We start from the raw sequence: 20055 nt of genomic DNA on the forward strand, positions 1-20055 counted from the left end.
TCCTCCCATCCCAACTGTGACCCATTCCTAGGGACTCTGCCTGTAGCAACCAAGGCAATTTTTCTCTTTTAACCCTGTATAAACTCACTAAACTTGGGTTTTTTCCCCAAATCTCTCTTGCACTGGTATTTACCATGCCTCCCACCCTCTCCTACGTTTCCATTTTCATTTCTTTAGAATGACAATGGATAATTTTTTTGCCATCATGTGTCAAGAGCTTTTCCTCTTTGGGCACTGAACCAACATTTTCCTGATGCCCATTAAAGGCTGGATCCTCGTTAACCTCCCCTGCTCTCTTGCTGCTGGAATGTTTTGGGATCACCTGAGCCTGAGGAATCTCATCCCGGGAAATGGGACTGACAGCTGGAGCAATCTCTGGAATGTTATTTTGGGCAGCCAGTCTGAAGATAACGACTCCTGCGGAGGAGAAGCGGGGCCTCGGCTGAGCAGCCCCTCAGTCCCAGCTCCGGGCAGCATTCCAGCTGCTTTCCCACCTCAGTGTCACCTCAGGGGTTCGCTGTGCTCAGGGTCAGCGCAGAGATCCAGAGCGTCACGCTGCGGTTCTGTCATGGAGGGGTTTGGGTGGGAAGGGACCTTCAAACCCCCCCAGTGCCACCCCCTGCCATGGGCAGGGGCACCTCCCACTACCCCAGGGTGCTCCAGCCCCGTCCAGCCTGGCCCCTCTGCTCTGGAGCCGGGCTGGGAGAGCTGGGGGTGCTCACCTGGAGAAGAGAAGGATCCAGGGAGAGCTCAGAGCCCCTTCCAGGGCCTAAAGGGGCTCCAGGAGAGCTGGAGAGGGACTTGGGACAAGGGATGGAGGGACAGGACACAGGGAATGGCTTCCCACTGCCAGAGGGCAGGGATGGATGGGATATTGGGAAGGAATTCCTGGCTGTGAGGGTGGGGAGGCCCTGGAACAGAATTCCCAGAGAAGCTGTGGCTGCCCCTGGATGCCTGGAAGTGTCCGAGGCCAGGCTGGAAAGGGTTTGGAGCAACCTGGGATGGCGGAAGGTGTCCCTGCCCATGAGATGACTTTAAGGTCCCTTCTCACCCAAACCATTCCTGAGCGCTGAGTCCCGGCTCGTGCAGCCTTTGAGGAGTGTCAGCAAATACTCAAATATCAAATCCAATCCCGGCAGTTTTAGGGCTTGTGCAGTTTTATGGAATGTGACTCCTCCATGGGATCATCAGTCCAACCCCCAGCCCTGCCCAGGACACCCCAACAATCCCACCCTGTGCATCCCTGGGGGCATTGTCCAAATGCTCCCGGAGCTCCGGCAGCCTTGGGAATGTCACCATTCCCTGGGGAGCTGCTCCAGTGCCCAAACACCCTCTGGGGGAAGAACCTTTTCCTAAAATCCACCCTAACCCCCCTTTGACACATCTCCAGCCTTTCCCTCGGGTCCTACAGCCAGAGACAGAAGAGACCACTCCACTTCTCCTCACGAGGAAATTATGGACAGACTTCTTCCAGATCCTGAGCCACATTTTTGGCACAGAAGGCTCACAGGGAGGTCCAGAAGTTTGACTCTCCCTGGTAACACCCCAATCCTCGGAGGTGCTTTGGGAATGTGGCTACTCCAGCCCCAAAACCCACATCTGTGAGGGAAACTGGGACGGGAACCCAGGGCTGGGAGGTGGCAGCCGATGGGGTTTGTGACTAATGGACAAGGTTGTCCCTGAAAAACAGGACATGGGTGCCTGGACCTGTTTTTTTGGCAGCCGAGCTGTTTCTCTACCCGGCGTTTCTGGGCATTGAAGGGAAACAAAACAAAAACGAGGCAGGGAACGATCCCAAATCCACCCAAATCCACCTACTCGGTTGCACAAGAAGGTTTTGACGTTGTCCAGCTGCAGGATGTGAGGATGTGAGACCTTGGCGAGTCCTGCAGCTTCCAGTGGGCAGATAATACGGTATTTAAGGATGATAATACGGTATTTAAGGATCTTTAGCCAACTGAAAAAAGGAGGAAAGAACTCAGATCCTTGTAATGAATTTATTTCCTGAGCACGGAGAGGAAAACGCAACAGACTTTTCATTGGGTTTTTGTTTATTTTTTTCTTTATATTTCTTTGACTCCATAATAACTTAGGAAAGGAAGGAAAAATTAAGCAGAAAAGTGATGTGCCCAGACAGATCCTGCAGTGAGTTTTGAAGATAAATCCACTGAAATAGAGAGGAATTTTGTCTGGGTGAGGAATAGGGGTCTGAGAGTAGCTACAAAAGTCCTTTTTCTGGGTGGGTTTTGATGTGTTTGGGTTCAGAACAGGCTGGTAACACAATATGGGAGTTAATTCATGGATTTGCCTTTCTTTTGTCCCAAAAATCCCATTATCCATCCTGGCACCGTGAAGCTTTAAAGCCATCTGAGGGATTTACAGAAATAATTACATGCAGGGAAAGGAGATATTTTTTAATGTGGTAAAGAAATTATTTGGTTTTCAGGCTGCTGCAGCTTAAGGCTCCAGTCTGGAAATTGGATAGCTGAGGTGAGGAATGGCATTATCCTGCTGAATCCAACTGCAGGAGAGAAGATGGAGGGGAACAAAAAAGTCCCTTTTCCTGTGTTTGGGCAAGAATCTGTGAAGAAATTTCTTTGTCTGAACAAAGTTCAGACATTTGGTGTCCCAAAAGGGGAAGTTTTGTTGAATGTCTGATTTCATCAAGTCCAACCATCAGCCACCACCACGGCCACCACCAAACCACATCCTCGAGTGCCACATCCATGTTTTTTGGAGAAAACTTCCAGGGGTGGTGATTCCACCACTGCCCTGGGCAGCCCCTTCAAAGGAACACTCGTTAACACTTGTGATGAAGAAGATCTGCCTAATTATTAATTATTATTATTTTTTTATTATTTGTTATTTATTAGTGCACAGAGGTTCCAGTGGGAAATCGCGGGATCCCAGGGTGGTTTGGGTTGGAAAAGAGCTTAAAGCTCATCCCATCCACGGGCAGGGAAACCTTCCCCTATCCCAGGTTGCTCCAAGCCCCATCCAGCCTGGCCTTGGACACTTCCAGGACTTTAATCTCACAGATACTGTGGGTACACAAAATAAAAAGCTTCACCCAATGATTTTCACCCAAATTCCGAGTGATTTTTCCTCGTGTCGTTGCCGTGCTATGAAACCATTGGATTCCTTCCTAAAACTACTTTTTTTTTTTTTTCCCCCCATGAAAACAAAGGAATGGCACAGGGATAACATCCATCCTCGCTCTGTTCTGCAGCCACCGGTGGTGACAGGAGGATCCAGCCTCTCCTGGATCCATGGCATTTGCACCTCCCAAAACCACGGAGGGCTCCAAGCTCCAGTTCAAGCTGAGCACGTGGACCCCCCTGAACCACCAGCTCATGAATGACAAGGTAAGTTCCGAGCAAAGGGGCGAAATTCGGGGAATCAGGGAATTGCTGAGCTTGGGAGGGACTCATGGAGATTGTCCAGTCCAACCCCTCAAGGCAAAGCCAGCTTGAGCCTTTATTTCCTCAGGATCGTGTCCAGTCGGTTTGGAATAGTCTCAAATCCCAAGACAAATGCTCAAGGTCGTAAATTCCCAAATCCTAGAAAAATTTAATTCATGTTTTACCCTGTGGAGGTCATGGGAAATGGAATAAGAACGTGGAGGTTTTGTTCCCTGTTGGAAGTACGGAGATATCTTTATGGTATAGAAAGATATAAAACCGAACATGAGAAGATGGAAAATTCTGATTTACTTGTTTAAAGCAAACAACCATTTGATTTAATTTCTGCTATTTTGCCAAATCAATTGCTTTTAAAGAAAAAAAAACCAAAAAAATGGGTTTTTTCTTGCTGAAAGTCACAAAATTGTGACTTTCTGGGTTTTCATGCACCAGAATCCTCCAGTTTCACCCCAGAGCAAGCTGAGTGTGAGTCAAAGGTTCTGGGCGCTCACAGCAGAGCCCTCAGCCCTCAGGGATGACGCTGGGCGGATATTTTGGAAGCTGGAGTGAGACACCAGTTTATAAATAATGGGATGCATTTCCAAGCCCTCCCACTCGGATTCCATATCTGGGAGCTGCCAGCACGACTTTGGGCTCCTGTGTCACCGGGAGCGTCCTCCCCCCTCCCAATCCCGTCCCCATTTCTGTCGACGATTCCCGGGATTCGATCCAGAGAGGGCCGTTAAGGGTCCGGCTCCCCGGATTTCTTGGCACCACTCGTTCTGCGCAGTTCTCCCGGTCTTGAGCTCAGAGTTTGGCTAGAATGGGTAAGGTTTGGTTAAAATGTGTCTTCCATGGAGGCACCCAGGCTCCCTTTGGGGTTGAGCACTGCCATTCCTTACAAAACGAAAATTTCACCACTTCCCTAATAATTTTCTGGTGATTAAGCCCTTATCCCATAAAAAGACGAAGCTTTGTTTCCTGTCTGAATACCTCCAGCATTACAATTAATTTGATTCTTCCCTTCTCCCCTGCATCCAGCATTTTTCCCCCGTGGAAGGACTTTTACCCCGCTTCAAGCCAACACTTGAATTTATTTTATTTTTGATAAACTGCAGAGATTGAGCTCTTTGAAGTCCTTTCAACCTGGCAAATTCTCCAGCCTTTGAATCATTTTAATGTTTCCTACACCCTTTCAACGTTATTTTTACAGATACACATCGCCGTGCAATAAAGCATGACCTAAGCAGAAATAAAAACCCCACATTTTCCCACCTTTTCCCACCTTTTTTTACTCCTCTGCTCCTTAGGCAGCTGGATGTCGCATCGAGCTGCAGCAAAACCTTTAGGGGTTAATATTGGATCGTTGAATTATCCAGTGTTCCAGGTAGGGAAGAACATACAAGAAGATCCCAGAAAACACCAGGAATGAAGATTCAAAAATGCAAAAATACCAGGGATGAACTGGAAGTGTTGGGAAGGCACACAGGGAATGTGGTGGTGTTGCATTCATGGTTGGACTTGATGACCTTGGACGTCTTTTCCAACCTCGAGGACTCTTTAAAATTCATAATAAAAAGATTTTGCTCGTTTCTGATTCAGGTTTTACAGCACTGCACCGACCTCCCCAAAATTCCTTTTTTTTTTTTTTTGCATCCCTACGCTGCTCTGCAGTGGGAAAAAAGTAAAGAATAGCTGCAACAAAATTAGTTCTGACGTTGGAAATCAGGAGATTTTCCATGAGGTATTTATAGGAGCTGGAGAGGGAGAAGGGGCCGTTTTCGTACAGTCGTGAGTCTGCTCAGCCCTGCACTCCGGGGAGGCAGCACGATGGGAGATGGGAATTTACAGATGGAAAAGATGGGAATTCATAGATGGAAAAGATGGGAATTCATAGATGGAAGGGATGGGAATTCATAGATGGAAAAGATGGGAATTTATAGATGGAAGGGATGGGAATTCATAGGTGGAAGGGATGGGAATTTATAGATGGAAGGGATGGGAATTCATAGATGGAAAAGATGGGAATTTATAGATTGAAGGGATGGAATTTGCAGATGGAAAAGATGGGAATTCATAGATGGAAAAGATGGGAATTTACAGATGGAAGGGATGGGAATTCATAGATGGAAAAGATGGGAATTCATAGATGGAAATGATGGGAATTCATAGGTGGAAAAGATGGGAATTTACAGATGGAAGGGATGGGAATTCATAGATTGAAAAGATGGGAATTCATAGATGGAAAAGATGGGAATTTGCAGATGGAAGGGATGGGAATTTATAGATGGAAGGGATGGGAATTTATAGATGGAAAAGATGGGAATTCATAGATGGAAAAGATGGGAATTCATAGATGGAAAAGATGGGAATTCATAGATGGAAGGTGCAGGAAAAGCAGGGAGGGAAGAGCCGCGTGAGAAATGAACTTGTTGGAACAGGGAACGAGGGGCAGGAGCAGTGGGAATTCAGAGCTGGAGGAATTTTGGGTAATCCTGGGGGTATTCCATGGGTAGATCCTGTAGATTTCCCTGGATTTTCAAACATGGTAAGAGCACACTTATCATAGAATTCCAGGATGGTTTGAGTTGGGAGAAACCTCAAATCCCATCCCATTCCACCCCTGCCATGGGCAGGGACACTTTCCGCTGTCCCAGGTTGCTCCAACCTGGCCTTGGACACTTTCAGGGATCCAGGAGCAGCCACAGCTTTTCTGGGAATTCTGTTCCAGGGCCTCCCCACCCTCACAGGGAAGGATTTCTTCCTAACATTTGACATCTTCTCTTTTTGGGGGGTTGGAAAGAGATGATCCTTCAGGTCTATTCCATCCCAAACCATTCTGGGATTCCACGCACTCCTGAAACCTCCTGGATTCGATGCCCCATCCCTGGAAGTGCCCAAGGCCGGGTTGGGCAGGGCTCGGAGCACCCTGGGATAGTGGGAGGTGTTCCTGCCCGTGGCAGGGGGTGGGATGAGAGGAGTTTTAAGGCGCCTTCCAACCCAAACCATTCCACGATTCCACGATTGCTTTAGAGACGGGATCACCACCAGGGACAGACCAAAGCCAAGGAAGCAGAATTTGGAAATCTCAAATTGCTCCCGGTCCCCAAACCAGGGATGAAATCTCCGATCCGCCAGGGCCGTGCTGCAGTTGAGGATGAAGCAGAGGCAGGAGGTGGAGCATCCCACAGGCTCCGGCCTGGGAGTGCAGGGAAGGGCTGGAATTCGGGAGAGGATTTGCCTTCAGCTGGGCAGGGATTCAGGGGTGAGGCAGAAGAGCTTCCAGCGGCGTTTGCAGCAAAGGAAGGAGGGGTTTTCCAGCCACCCGAGCATCTCCAGACCCCCTGAAGCCATGGATGGGAGAGGGCAAATCCCAGGATCACCCCGGGCCTCCGGCTGCATCCAAGGCTCTCCACAGGTGTAGTAGCTCCAAGGCCTTGGAGGAGAGGACACGGGCTTGATTATTTGACCAAATTTGGGCCATTCTGTTGCTAATTAACGCTCCGCAGTGCCTGGAGAGGCAGAGCTTTGTGGCGGCCTCAGCTCAGATGTGTCTCCAAGAACGCTGAAAGCAAATCAAAGTCTGTCTTTGATCAAAGACCATTAACATTGCTCACGGTTACACAAACAGCTCCCTCCTCCCTCGAATTCTCCAACCCAAAACTCAGATCTTTGACTATTCATCGCTTCTTTGGGGCAAATCCTTTTTCCAAGTTCATCCTGTTAGGTTTGTTGGGTTGTTTCTTTTTTTCCCCCCGCCCTCCGCTTTACCAACGCCCCCCATTGCAAATAAAGCAAATAAAAGGAATGTCATTTTCCAGCCCTCACCAGAGACGCTCCTGCTGCGAGAGACAGAGCTAAAGCTGTCAAGTGCTGCAGCAGACATCAGCACTGATAATGTCCTTCTCTGCAGGAGCCACCTCTGCAGGCTGTCAGAGCAGGAGCATGTCTGGAGTTTATAATGATCAAGCGTGTTTTCCTACTCGCGGTTTAATCGCTGTTTTATGTGCGCTTATAAGCTGGGCTTTCCCCCCCCCCCCCTCTTTGATCTGTCTGCTGGAAAAATCATTTCCAGCATTCCCTCACTTCCCAGGTCACCATCCTGAGGATTGAAGGCGGTTTTGTGGTAGTGGGGAAGCTGCGTGTTGGTGCTTTGGGGTCCAGCTCCCCACGGATAAAGGTCAAGATCAGAAATCCTCCGCTGGATTTTGATACTGATCGTCCTTGGTGGGAGCTGTCGCTGTAAAGTGGCCGGGAATCAAAGGCTGCTCTCGTTACCTCATTCCTGAAGGTTTTGCTGAGTTGGGATTGGATCCGTGCAGGGCCGGTGCCTCCAAATCAGGAGTAATGGGATTTCTAAAATAAAGAGGTGGGAAGTTCAGCTTCTGGGTAGCCCAAAGCACGCGAGGCACCTCCCATCACTGCATGTCCAGGAGAGCAGAATTCTTGTGGAGCTGGGCTGGAGAGCTGGGAATGTTCACCTGGAGAAGAGAAGGATCCAGGGAGAGCTCTGAGCCCCTTCCAGAGCCTAAAGGGGCTCCAGGAGAGCTGGAGAGGGACTTGGGACAAGGCCTGGAGGGACAGGACACAGGGAACGGATTCCCACTGGGAAAGGGGAGACCTAGATGGGATATTGGGAAGGAATTCCTGGCTGTGAGGGTGGAGAGGCCCTGGCACAGGTTGCCCAGAGAAGCTGTGGACTCCTCATCCCTGGATATTTTGGGTTGGAAGGGACCTTAAAGCTCATCCAGTTCCAACCCCGACGCCTCCCAGTATCCCAGGTTGCTCCAAGCCCCATCCAACCTGGCCTTGGGCACTTCCAGGGATCCAGGGGCATCGAATCCAGGAGGTTTCAGGAGTGCGGGGATGATAAAATCCCTGACAGGATCACCACGGAACAATCAACAAGGGAAGAGTGTAGGTGGCAGGATGAGGGATGTGGATTCTTTCCCTCTCCACGGGAAAGCTCTGGAATGCTGGGCCCATCTCTGGGCTCCTCAGTACAAGAAATACATGGATTTACTGGGATAAATCCAGCACAGGGCCTCAGGGTCGATTAAGGAATTGGGGAGCCTGATGTTTCGGAAGGTTCTGGACTCTCCATCCAATAAAATACTCAAAACTCACAGACATGCCTGAGCTACTCCTTTAGCTGATCCTATCAGGGAGTTGGGATTAAAGCATCTCCATGATTTTCTTCCAAGACCATCCATTCAGCGAATCCGTTGATATTTTGTGGATTGTTTTTTCAAGCTGGATTTTTCTCAGCCCGTACCGAATCCTCCTGAAATATTCCATTTTCTTTTTGTGTGTGTGTTTCACAGGTGTTTGAAGAAAGAAGAGCCCTGCTTGGAAAATGGGTAAATTTTTCTCTTTAAATCTCTATTTGCTGCAGACAGATTTCGGAAGTGATCGGGAGTTTATCTCACGGGAATGCCAAACTTCTCCTCTTTGGAAAAAGGGATTCACTTCCCTGATGTGCAAGTGAGCCGTGACTGCTCTGCTTTCGAGGAGAGCAAAGGCGTAAATTCCCTCAGTGCCCACGTTCCGTAAGTTTTGAACCTGGGAAATCACATTCCAAGGTTGGAATGAGCTGAAATGAGATGAAAAACCCTGGGAAATGTCTGTGGAGTCCTCAGAGGAGATGTTGGATGTTCAGATGTTGCCCTGGCCTGCTGGAGGGTCTTTGAAACCTGTAATAAATGACATTTTATCTACCAAGTGCACACATAGATCGGTTTGGGTTGGAACTGGTGCTTATTCTTTATGCTTCGTAAGTCACTCATGAAATTATTTTTCCATATCAACTGGTCTTTACAGGCAAATATTTTGATTTTAAGGATTATTTGTCCTTATAGGAAACAGGCTTTCCATCATTTGCTGTGTTTTGATGGTAAGGAATTTCAGGGACACCAAGGAAGTGAAATAATTGAGCAATTGTTGCTCAAAAAAACCCAGCTTTTCATGGGTCAGGCAGCAGGTGGAAAACATAAAACCCACCTCTTGGAAACTGCTGGATGTATAAAAATGCCAAAATCTGGGAAAAGCTTTCCTGCAAACACTCTCACAAGTGCTGAATCACCTCCGGAAGGTCACATTTCCGCCCCTTCCCGTGACTCTGGATCGGCAGCTCTCAGAAGGCTCCTTCTGAGCTAATTCTCCTCGTGCTCCTGCCATCCAGCATTCCAAGCAAAGAAAGCACAAAAGCTGCTCTTAACTCCCTTCCAGGCCTGGGGTTGTGGAGAGCCTGGAGCGCTCCGAGAGCGAGAGGAACCACACGGAGGAATCCCAGTGCTCCGGGCAGGATTTTCCACGTTGGTTCCCACGACCTCCTCCGAGCGCTCTCAGGAAATGTGGACGAAATGGAGCAGCTGGAGGATGGATTCCATGGCTGGGATCACACCCAGGGTGGTTGTAAAGGATTTATTCTGAACCTGGAAGGCTGAAGCCTGTCCTAACTGCTGTTAAGCATTTTCAGTAACGTCCAGACGACGGAATGGAAAACGAATCCTCATTTAATGGTTGGACTCGATGATCTGAGAGCTTTTCCCAACCTTAGTGATCCCATGATTCCATCTGCAGGTGATGCCAGGAATGGAGGGACTTCCTGAACGTTGGGGGTTAGAAATCAGGATGGAAAGGTCTGCAGTCGGATAAGGACCAGGGAAAAACGCTGCAGGAAAGACTGGCACACAAAAAGTTCATATCTGAGAGAACCCAAGGATGTAGCGGCTCTGCAGGAAAAATTCCTGGGAATGAGGGGGGATCACAAACTGCACAGTGACTTACAATAAAGGGAAATATCCCAAAGGCAGGGTCATTCCCGGTCCTGCTCCCTGCCTTTTGGGAAAGCTGGGAACGAGTCAGACGTGAGAGCAGACTCGGGTCCAGAAAACATGGAAACAATCCCTGTGCCGTAGGGAAGATGGAGAAGAGGCGTAAAAACACCTTCTATCGAAACACAAAAGGTGTTGGAAAGAGGAAGGGAACGATCTGATCCCTGTGGAGAGGGCAGGAGATCCCGGGCTTGAGTTGCAATTATGGAGACACGATTTAGACACGAGCAAAATCCAGTGCTGGAGATAATTCCCTGCTGGAATCGCTTGCCTGGGGATTAGGGGTGGGATCCGGAGCTTTTTGAGGTTGGACGAGCACTGCCAGGAATGGTTTGGGGAGAGCAGATCCTGCCTTGTGGCAGGAGATGAACCAGATCGGCGTCCCCCAGCTTCTTCCACGGAAGGAACATCCTGGAAAAGCAGAAACAGGAAATGCCTCGTGCGGCCCTGCCACAGCAGTTTCCCTTTATTTGGTTTTCCAAACAAAGATTAGATTAAACTTGGGATGCTCGTCGTTTATTGAATTCTTCCTGATTTTATTTGCGTGCATCCAGGGACTGCGGTTTTACATTTTCATTTCGTTAGTTTTTCCCACTGGTGCCACAGGGCGTCTCTGATGTCTCCCAGGGTGTTGAGAAACGAGGAATGAGGTGACCTGAAGGGATTTAATTTCAGTTTCTGTGCACCTAAAAGTTTCTCACCTGACAGGAGGGGGCAGCCAGGCGGGATTTGGGCTTTGCTTCCAAGGAATAAAGGACAGGACAAGGGGAAACGGCCTCAAGCTGAGCCAGGGAGGTTCAGGCTGGACATCAGGAGGAATTTCTTCATGGAAAGGGTGCTCAGGCCTTGGCAGGGGCTGCCCAGGGGGGTTTGGGATCCCCATCCCTGGAGGTGTCCAAGGAAGGGCTGGAGGTGGCACTCAGAGCTCTGGGCTGGGGACAAGGTGGGGACCGGTCACCGGTTGGACTCGATGACCTCGGAGGTCTTTTCCAACCTCAGTGATTCTGGGATTCTACGATTTAAGCTCTCGTTTTTCCTTCTGTCACCTCTCTGTGTGGGAACTGAGCCCTCCCAGGTGAGGGACACTCTTCCAGGATGGTGCCCATGGACCACATTTGTGGGGCACAATAACACTGCCCCTAAATTTGCTGTTAATAATTGCTTTTCCCGTGGCAGGGTTGTCCCCGGCCTAGCTTTCACTTTTACCACGGCGTTAAACAAGCAAACCCGACATTTTACAGGGGAATCGCAGAAAAACTTGGCTTGGAAGGGACCTCAAAGCTCATCTCATTCCACCCCCTCGCCACGGGCAGGGACACCTCCCGCTATCCCAGGTTGCTCCAAGCCTTGTCCAGCCTGGCCTTTATCCAGGAGCTGACCCCATGGCAGGTGACAGGGCAATGGCTCGTTCTTGTCACCAGGCCACCTTCCCTTCCTGGAATCTCCTCTTGGAAATGGGGCTCGGAGCAGCCTGGGATAGTGGAAGGTGTCCCTGCCCACGGCACGGGGTGGAATGGGATGAGCTTTAAGGTCCTTCCAACCCAATCTTTCCATGATTCTCCTGTAAAGAGTCAGATTTCTTTGTGTAACTGCAGAGGGAAAAGCGAAACCAAACAGATCCTGGGGGAGAGCTCCTAATCACTGACAAGGAGCTGCTTGGCAGCAGAGAAGTTTGGGATTTGGTTGGGTAGATTAAGGTGTTTTACGGATATCGGGTGCCTCTTCTGCTTCTCACCTTCTCACCCGGCTCCTGGGCCTCCAACAAATCCTTTCAGCAGGACTGGGAGAGGGTGGCTGGGGAAGGGAAGGGAAAATTGTTTCTCGGCTGGAGAACGCATTCCTACTTTTGCCGAGCACAGGGATCCCAACCTGGGAGCTCAGATCCACGCGCTGGGCTGGAGATGAGGGATGTGTCCCCCTCCAGTCAGGACCAGTCAAACCAGCAGTGCCCTGCGGCAGAGGGGCCTCTCTGGGCTCTCTCTCGGTGTCAGGCTGCGTTATTTGTGTCTGTGCACTCATGGATGAATCGCAAAGCGATCCAGGGCAGGGCCCGAGCGCTGTGCCCGGTGTCACACAATCCCTGCGGAGACTTTGTCTGCCAGGGCTTCGGGGAAGGCCCCGACAGAGGGGAAAAGCCGCGGGGAGAGAGGAGGTGAAGCCAGGGGAATCCAGTCCGACTGGTTGGGCTGCTGTAATCGCATCCAAGGGGAGGATCTGTGGAGGAAGCGGCCAAATGTGGGATGGGGACACGCTGGAAAAGAGACAACCTGTGCCAGCTTAACTCCTTGGCTGCTGCTGGGTGCAGTGGGGAAGGGGCTGGGTGTTCCCAGCGCTCCCGGTGCTGTGGCACTGGTTTAAATGAAGTTTAAACGGAGGCCGAGGGTGCTGGAAGGAATTCCCTCACTGGAAAACCCATGGCGGGGTGGAGAGGGTTAAAAAGGAGCAACTCTCGTGTCTGCTGGAAAGTGAAGCTGGATTTGTTTTGACTAGTTCACTTAATCTCTTGATGTGGAAGAGACTAAGCCAGTTACTCCCTTGTCTCCGGAGCTCACTCGGGAGAAATTTATCTGTGCAAGTTGGTGGTTGGGGATGGCTTTAACGAGCAGAGGATGTGGCCGGGATCGTGAACGGGGAACGCGCGCAGCAGAAGCTTTCCCCCTCCGTGTGACAGGGAAAACCTTTTACTTCAAGCCGAGGGTGAGAAGGGGACAGGCAGAACCTCCTCTGTCCCCCTCTGGTCCATCTTTGTCTGAGTTTATTCTCAGGGAACGTTTCTAAGCCCTAAATCCCCAAGTCCTACTTCAGTTTTCCCTTAATACCCTGCTAAGCATCATCAGAAGTGACCATTATATGAAGAACAGGGGTCAAAAAAAGGGAATATTCCTTAATTCACTGTGTCTGAAAAGAGAGGGACATCTGGGAGCTTTTCCTGTTTGGCTTTTCGTCTCTCCAGGATCTCAGGAATGCCAATTCCACACTTTCTTCATTCCAACCTTCTTGAAGGTCTTGCAGAGGTGTCTGTGAGAAGGAGAAGAGCCTTTTTTTTTTCCTGGATTTTATTCTCCAGCACTGGAATTCATCCAAGGGAAAATAAATCAATGAGGAAAGAGTTCTTCAAAATGATCAGGAGAGAAAATGCTTCTCAATTACCTTCAATTGCACAGTGAATTTTGAACTATTATTCTGCCAGTCCTCCATTTGGGCATGGATGTGGGGTGGGGAGGAAAGACAGGGAAAAAAAGTCCTGAACTTTTAGTCTGAAAGGGAAAAGAAAGGACAGTGGACATCAAACTATTTATTTAATAGTTAACACATGATAATAAAAACATCACTGGAAGAACATTTTTTTTTCCTTACTATTTATATAGTAATTCTTTATATTTATATTTATATTTATATTTATATTTATATTTATATTTATATTTATATTTATATTTAGGTTTTGGTTTTATTTTTATTTTTGGTTTTGTTTTTACTTTTATTTTTTAAATTTTTTTATTTTTTTATTTTTTATTTTTATTTTTATTTTTATTTTTTATTATTTTTATTTATATTTTTATTTTTTATTTTTATTTTTTATTTTTTATTTTTTATTTTTTTATTTTTTATTTTTTATTTTTTATTTTTTATTTTTTATTTTATTTTTTTTTATTTTTATTTTTATTTTTATTTTTATTTTTATTTTTATTTTTATTTTTTTTAATTTTTATTTTTATTTTTATTTTTATATTTTTCATTTTTATTTTTAGTTTTATATTTTTATATTTTTATATTTTTATATTCTTATATTTTTATATTTTTATTTAATTTTTGGAGGTCACATTTAACGAAGTACTTAGATGTCCCTGAGGTTAAATGCAGACAGCAACGTGCACAGATCTGATGTGCAGAGAGCGAGCTGGGAGCCATGGAAAGGTGGCTCCAGGCAACAGTGAGCAAACAGAGCTCGTGGTTGGGGATGGCCAGCCCTGAGAAGGAAACAAACTGGGAAAAGCAGCATTCCCCAAGGAGGGGAATTCCCCAAACCGCTCCGTTTTCCCTTTGAAAAGAAGGTGAGTTTGGGTCAAGGCTGCTCTTGCTGTGCTGAGGAGGAGTTTCATGGAATTCCAGAGGTTGGGTTGGAAGGGATCTTAAATCTCATCCCGTTCCACCCCCTGCCCTGGGCAGGGACACCTTCCCCCATCCCAGGCTGCTCCAAGCCCCGTCCAACCTGGCCTGGGACATTCCAGGGATCCAGGGGCAGCCACAGCTTCTCTGGGAATTCTACTCCAGGGTCTCCCCACCCTCACAGGGAAGGATTTCTCCCCAATATCCCATCTAAATCTTTCCTCTTTTCGTTTAAAACCCTTCCCTTTGTCCTGTCACTGCACACTCTTGTAGAGGGGATGAAGCAAAACCCATCATCCCCCTCAGGAAATCCCTCTCCGACCATCCCACCCCGCTGCCTGCCGTTCCCACTGGCAATTCCTGCTGCTCCTGCCTGCAGCCACCACGATGCCGGGGCTTTTCCCTCGCTCCTGGCAGCTGGGCTGCAGGTTCGGAGCCAGCGGGCAGCGCCTGTGGGATGAGGTCGGTCTCCTGGCAGGAGATGGCTGCTGACAGGGCCCTTGCCATCGCCCGCTGCCGCCACGAGTGAAAGCCCAGCCAGCGCCACCGTCACTCCCACCCTGTTGACTCAGCTCTGCCCCGACGCCGCGGTGGCAAAGCCATCCCCGCTTACCTGAGCGCTCGGTTCCTCCCGCACGGATTCAATCCTCCTCTTTAGGAACCTGCCAGAAGCACGGAAAAGCCGTGGAAAACCTTTGTGACCCTGCTGCCGCCGCCACCGCCGCAGATTTTTCCCCTCGTGAGCTCGTTTGGTTTCCGTCCGCTCCGCTTCCCAAAGCGGGGATTTCTCCCCTGTGCAGCGGGATTGTGAGGAAAAATACAACTTGTGCGGCACTCCGAGGCCGCAGCGGTGGGGGAAAGTGTCAAGGGGGAGAAGGAAGCAGCAATGAGCTCCTCTTTGGGGCCTGCTCCTGTAACCACGCAGCCGAGCCTCCTCCTTTCCGTGAGGGAAGCCACGTCTCGGAGCTGGTCCCAGCAGCAAAGAGCCTTGGGAGCATGAGTGAGTCCTGGCCTAGGCCATCCTTTGAGGATTAGGAATCATTACGTGGCTCCAGAGTTTCTCTTCACGTAGCCTCTCCATTTATTCCCAGAGCTCTGCTCCCTCCGAATGAGTCACCAGAAGCTGCTGCTTGTGCACTTTCCGTCGCCTCATTTTATTTTAAGAAGCTGAATCTCCGGTTTTTCTGCACCTGAAACTCCTTTTTTTTTTTCTCTTTTTTTTTTTTTTTTTTTTTCCAGTTTGACAAGTGGACAGATGGCCAGAGGAGGAGGATCCTGGTGGACCTGCTGGAACGCTGCTCCCTGTCCCAGCAGAAATTCTGTGCCAAGCAGCTCCAGGCCCGAGTCCCCACCGAGGCCGTGGATTTTACCACGAGGCTTCCTCGAGTCCTGTCCTTGTACATCTTTTCCTTCCTGGACCCACGGAGCCTCTGTCGATGTGCACAGGTGAAAAAGCCAACACCTGCCCGGGGTTCAGAAAACCAGGTTGAAGTCCTCTAAAAAAAAAAAAAAAATAGGAAAACACTGATTTTTGGTGAAGACAAAAGATCTTCTGTGCCAAAGGCTCGTTCCTCAGATCCTAAATTAAGCCAGATTGGCCAAGATTCACGGAAGTGAAGAGTAATTTTAGATGCTCCATTCTAAAGCGTTTTAAATGTGGCATTTTCAAGAGTGATTATTCCCAGAAAGGAAGCCTGGTACTTCCTGAAAATCACATTCCTCTAAAACACCTTGCACCGTGAGCAGAGCCCTTAATTCTTTGAGAAATTCTGGCTTGTGCTTTTGCAAAGAACAACACTTGATCCTTCAAGGAAAACAGATCCTTTAAAATGCCTGAGGATCAAGTTTTTGATGTGGAGAAGCAGAAAATTACAGATGTGCTTTGGAGCACAGTGGTTAAGACTCCAAAAATCTGTTTGCACGCCATAAAATGCTGTGAGATGCTGCCCGAAGCAGTTTTAAATTAATAAGTTCAGCTATCAGTGACATTATTGCTGCACTAACGTAATATTCCACGTAATTTAAGAATATATCATAATCTCAGCTTGGCTAAGCCTTGCTTTAGTAACTTTCTCCAGCATTTCATGCGGATGCAACTCAAATTATTGGTGCTCGGGCAGGGAGAAAAGAGGTTAGAAAATTACTTAGAATCACAGAATATCCCAAGTTGGAAGGGCCCCACACCAGGAAGGCCTTGAAAGGTTTAAATGGTTTAATCAAAGGTTTAAGAGGAGCATTAACAGTGCAGAATTGTTTAAGCACATGTGGGAATTACCTCCCCAGCCCAGAAATCCATAGCCGAAATCTTGGATGCTTTAAAACCCCAAGGTTTCCAACTGGCTGGGAATTCACAGGTGAGCTGGCACTGGAAGTACCTGTCGGAGCTGGATCAGCTGTGGATGCTGAAGTGCCTGCGTTTCGGGTGGTTCATCAACTTCTGCCCGACCCCCTTCGAGCAGGGCGTCTGGAAAAAGCACTACATCGAGATGGTGAGGGAGCTGCGCGTCACCAGGCCCAAGGTACGGATCCACCGCCTCCACGGGCGTCTGCGCCCAGTGGAAAATCTGGGGTCGGGTCTGGCTCTCAGCCCCTCCCCGCCTCTTTATCTTTTTTGGGGTCCTCCTGTCCTGAATTCAAAGCTCAGCCCTTTAATTTAAAGCGAAGTCCCCCACAGAGTCTCTGTAGGTGACACAGAGAAGCTGATCCATCTCAACAGCAGCTCGGCGCATTTGAATATGGATTGTAGGACCTGGGTGATGAAAAGCACTGCCAAGGTGCCTCTTTCTGTCCACTCACCATAATGGAGCCTGCAGAGACCAATTTTGAGTTAATTCCCAATTGTTATAACCCTAAATTTAGGCCAACCTAATTTTCATCATAGGCTAAAACTTGTTTTCTTGCTCTAATCTCTTTATCAGACTCCTTCCAAGGACGAGTTCATAGTTATCGATGTGCAACCAGTAAAAAGCAACGTCCCAGAGAGGAAACTTTCTGTGGCAGGACGGGGGACAACCAGGGGGAAAAAGGAGCTCCCTCCTTGGCGTTCATCCGACAGGAATCCCACGGACACCATCCGATACAACTACCTGGACAACTACGACCCCATCGAGCAGGCCAGGCAGGCGTAAGAGCTTCACCTCTTCTCCTTTCCCTGTGCCACAAGGTTTTCCGTGTCCTCCTCAGGCTCGCTCTGCCTGTCCAGCTGCCTGGTTGCAAAGCCAGTTTCCCGCTCTTTTGGCCTTTTTTGGATCGGTTTTGGTCCAGTTGTAGCTGCAGCTGGCGCTGCTTTGTGTCCTTTCAGCGCCGCTTGTCAGGCCGGAACTCCTGGGGGATGTTACAGAGCTGGAATGGGAGGGATTAGGACAAGGGGTTGTTGGAGAGTTTTTGAATAAAGCTGCCAGGCTGGGAGGAATGTGTGGGTTTTGCACGGCACAGGAAGAATGAATTAATTGTGATGAAATATAATTCTATCACTGGGAGGATCTCCTGGCTGAGAGGAGGCCGGGATGATCGAATTGCAGGGCAGGTGTAAGAGGATGTCGGAGCATGGAAGTGATGAATGGTATTTGTGTCTGCACTGCCTGGATCCGTCACTTCCTGGGCTCCCAGCATTATCCACTGGCTAAAGAAAGGCATTTCCCTCCCAAAGCAGAGTTTTGCACATGGATCTGTGTTAGAACTGCCCCACGTTTTCTTTCATCACCTCTGGCACCGGAGATTTTCCCAATCTTAGATCCAAGGTGAATTTTCTGTGCATTGACAAGCTCAGGAAAGGGTGTGAGAGTGACCTGTGGGAAGAGTTCCCCCTTTTCTTGTGTGAATCCCTGGAAATGCCACTTCTGACGCTTCCCAGGGGTCACCTCAGCCCAGCTGATGTGGAAAAGGTCATTAATCCAAGCCTGGCAAACAGGTCACGGATCCTCTTGACCATTCCCTGGTCCCTGTGGGAATCCACGGACTCACCACTCCGAACGTGCCGGGAGCAGGAGATTCCTCTCCGCCGTGCCAACAAAAACCTTGGGAACCAACAGAGCCACAACGAAAGCACCTGGGCTGTGTTGAAGTCAATATCCAGCAGAGCCAAGCTTATCCCTGTGCCCGGGAACAATCAGCTCAGGAATTACCCCAGCCAGGGATTGCTTGGCCAAGCACTCTCAGAACTCTTTCCCAACGTGAGTAACCCTGCCGGACCCAGCGCTCCTCGGGGCTGTTCCCCAGAGCTCCCAAGCGCCCGGGCAAAAAGCCTTTTATGAATCACGTTTTAATCCGCGTCCCCTGGTCCTTGGATGTTGCACTACATCAAAGAGCTTCCCAGTTTCCACCTCACCCTCTTTCTGTGGGATGTTTTTCCCAACTCTAACACCACTTTTGGGTTGAGTTCTTGGAGGCTTTTCGCTGAATATTTTCACCGAATGCCTCCTCGTTGCACACGAACGTCCTGATGTTATTTTCCAGCCGCGCTCAGTGGTTTTGTACGGCAGCTCTTGAAGGTTTCTGTGAGGTTTAGGATTCTCTTGTGCTGTTTCTGTGAGGTTTAGGATTCTCCTGTGCCATGAAAAAGTGGGACAAGCCTCGGTTGAAGGGTTTAGAAGTCGCCTGTCCCAGCGCTGAGCTGTGGATGAGGCCGAGAACCAGGTGGAAACAATTCCCCTGAAATAAGGAAACAGTAAATAATAAATCCCCTCCCCGTTTGCCTCTCCTGAGTGAGATCCCAGCCTCTCTCCATTTGTGGAGAACGTTTTAATGCCGAGCGTTCCTGCAAATCTGCCATTTATCCGCAATTACAGAGGATTATTGCGAGGAGGGAAAGGAATTCCGTGAGATTTGCCTGTTTATCGAGGATCTGCCTTTAATATCACTTAAGCTGGAGGTAATTGCTGGTGCTCAGGCTCATCTGTGCTGATTATTCAGCAGCGCAGGTGCCACGTTTCAGGTGCTGATCCAGCCTCCCACTCCCACAATGATGTTCTGGTGCTTCTTTTCCAAGGACACTTTGCTATCCCTTCCCAAAAATCCTCCCACTGAGGCTCTGTGTTGTGCTCTCCACCCTTTACTTCCAGGCGGCTGCCAAGGGATGGGGAATTCAGCTCTTCAGTTGGATCCCTGGAGCAGGGAGACCTCGAGCGTCCCTCAGGCTTCGGTGGGGGTGGCAGGAAAGTGTTACCATGGTCCCAGTGTCCCTCTGGGACACCAAGCCATGGTTTGGAGTCTCCCAGGAATGCTGTGCAGGATCCACCTCCATGCAGGCAGACCCTGCCTGACCAGGGCTCAGCTTGGAAGGCAGAACAGAATCCCAAGATAAAAATCTCCGACCCCTCCGGCGCTGTCAGGTGCAGTTCTCCTTCGGATGAGCCGCATTCCTGGAGCTCAAGGGCAAAACAACCGCCCCTCATGTAAAATGGATGTCAGGAGGAGTGAAATCGGTGTAAAACGAGATCCTGGAACAACAGAAGCGATTTCCCAGGGTTTGCCAAAGGGAATCTGGGAGAGGAAATGGGTTTTGCTGCAGCCGGAGTGCACGTGGGAAGGAACAGCGATGAGGGTTTCCCCCAGGACGTGAACGTGTGGGAGAGCACGTGGCAGAACTCGCAGAAACTCAAAGGGGTGGTGGAGAGAAAAGGACTGGGGAGAGATTCTTCAAGCCCAGCGCCTCAGCTGGAAATCCCTGACCCCACAAACCATTTTTTCCCATTTGAGCGCTGAGGAAAACC

The 20055-nt window shown here is 49.1% G+C and overlaps 1 protein-coding gene across 1 annotated transcript in view; it reads left to right on the forward strand.

Annotated features, from left to right (window-relative positions):
• The window catches only part of FBXO16 (F-box protein 16), a 31629-nt gene that overhangs the window by 1575 nt on the left and 9999 nt on the right, over nt 1-20055 (forward strand). Inside the window, 5 exon segments of the mRNA XM_069011874.1 lie at nt 3230-3365; nt 8726-8761; nt 15584-15790; nt 16699-16863; nt 17263-17468. Coding sequence (XP_068867975.1) covers nt 3230-3365; nt 8726-8761; nt 15584-15790; nt 16699-16863; nt 17263-17468 — 750 coding nt within the window.

This window comes from Aphelocoma coerulescens, chromosome 3, assembly GCF_041296385.1.
Source record: "Aphelocoma coerulescens isolate FSJ_1873_10779 chromosome 3, UR_Acoe_1.0, whole genome shotgun sequence".
Classification (NCBI taxonomy): Eukaryota; Metazoa; Chordata; class Aves; order Passeriformes; family Corvidae; genus Aphelocoma; species Aphelocoma coerulescens.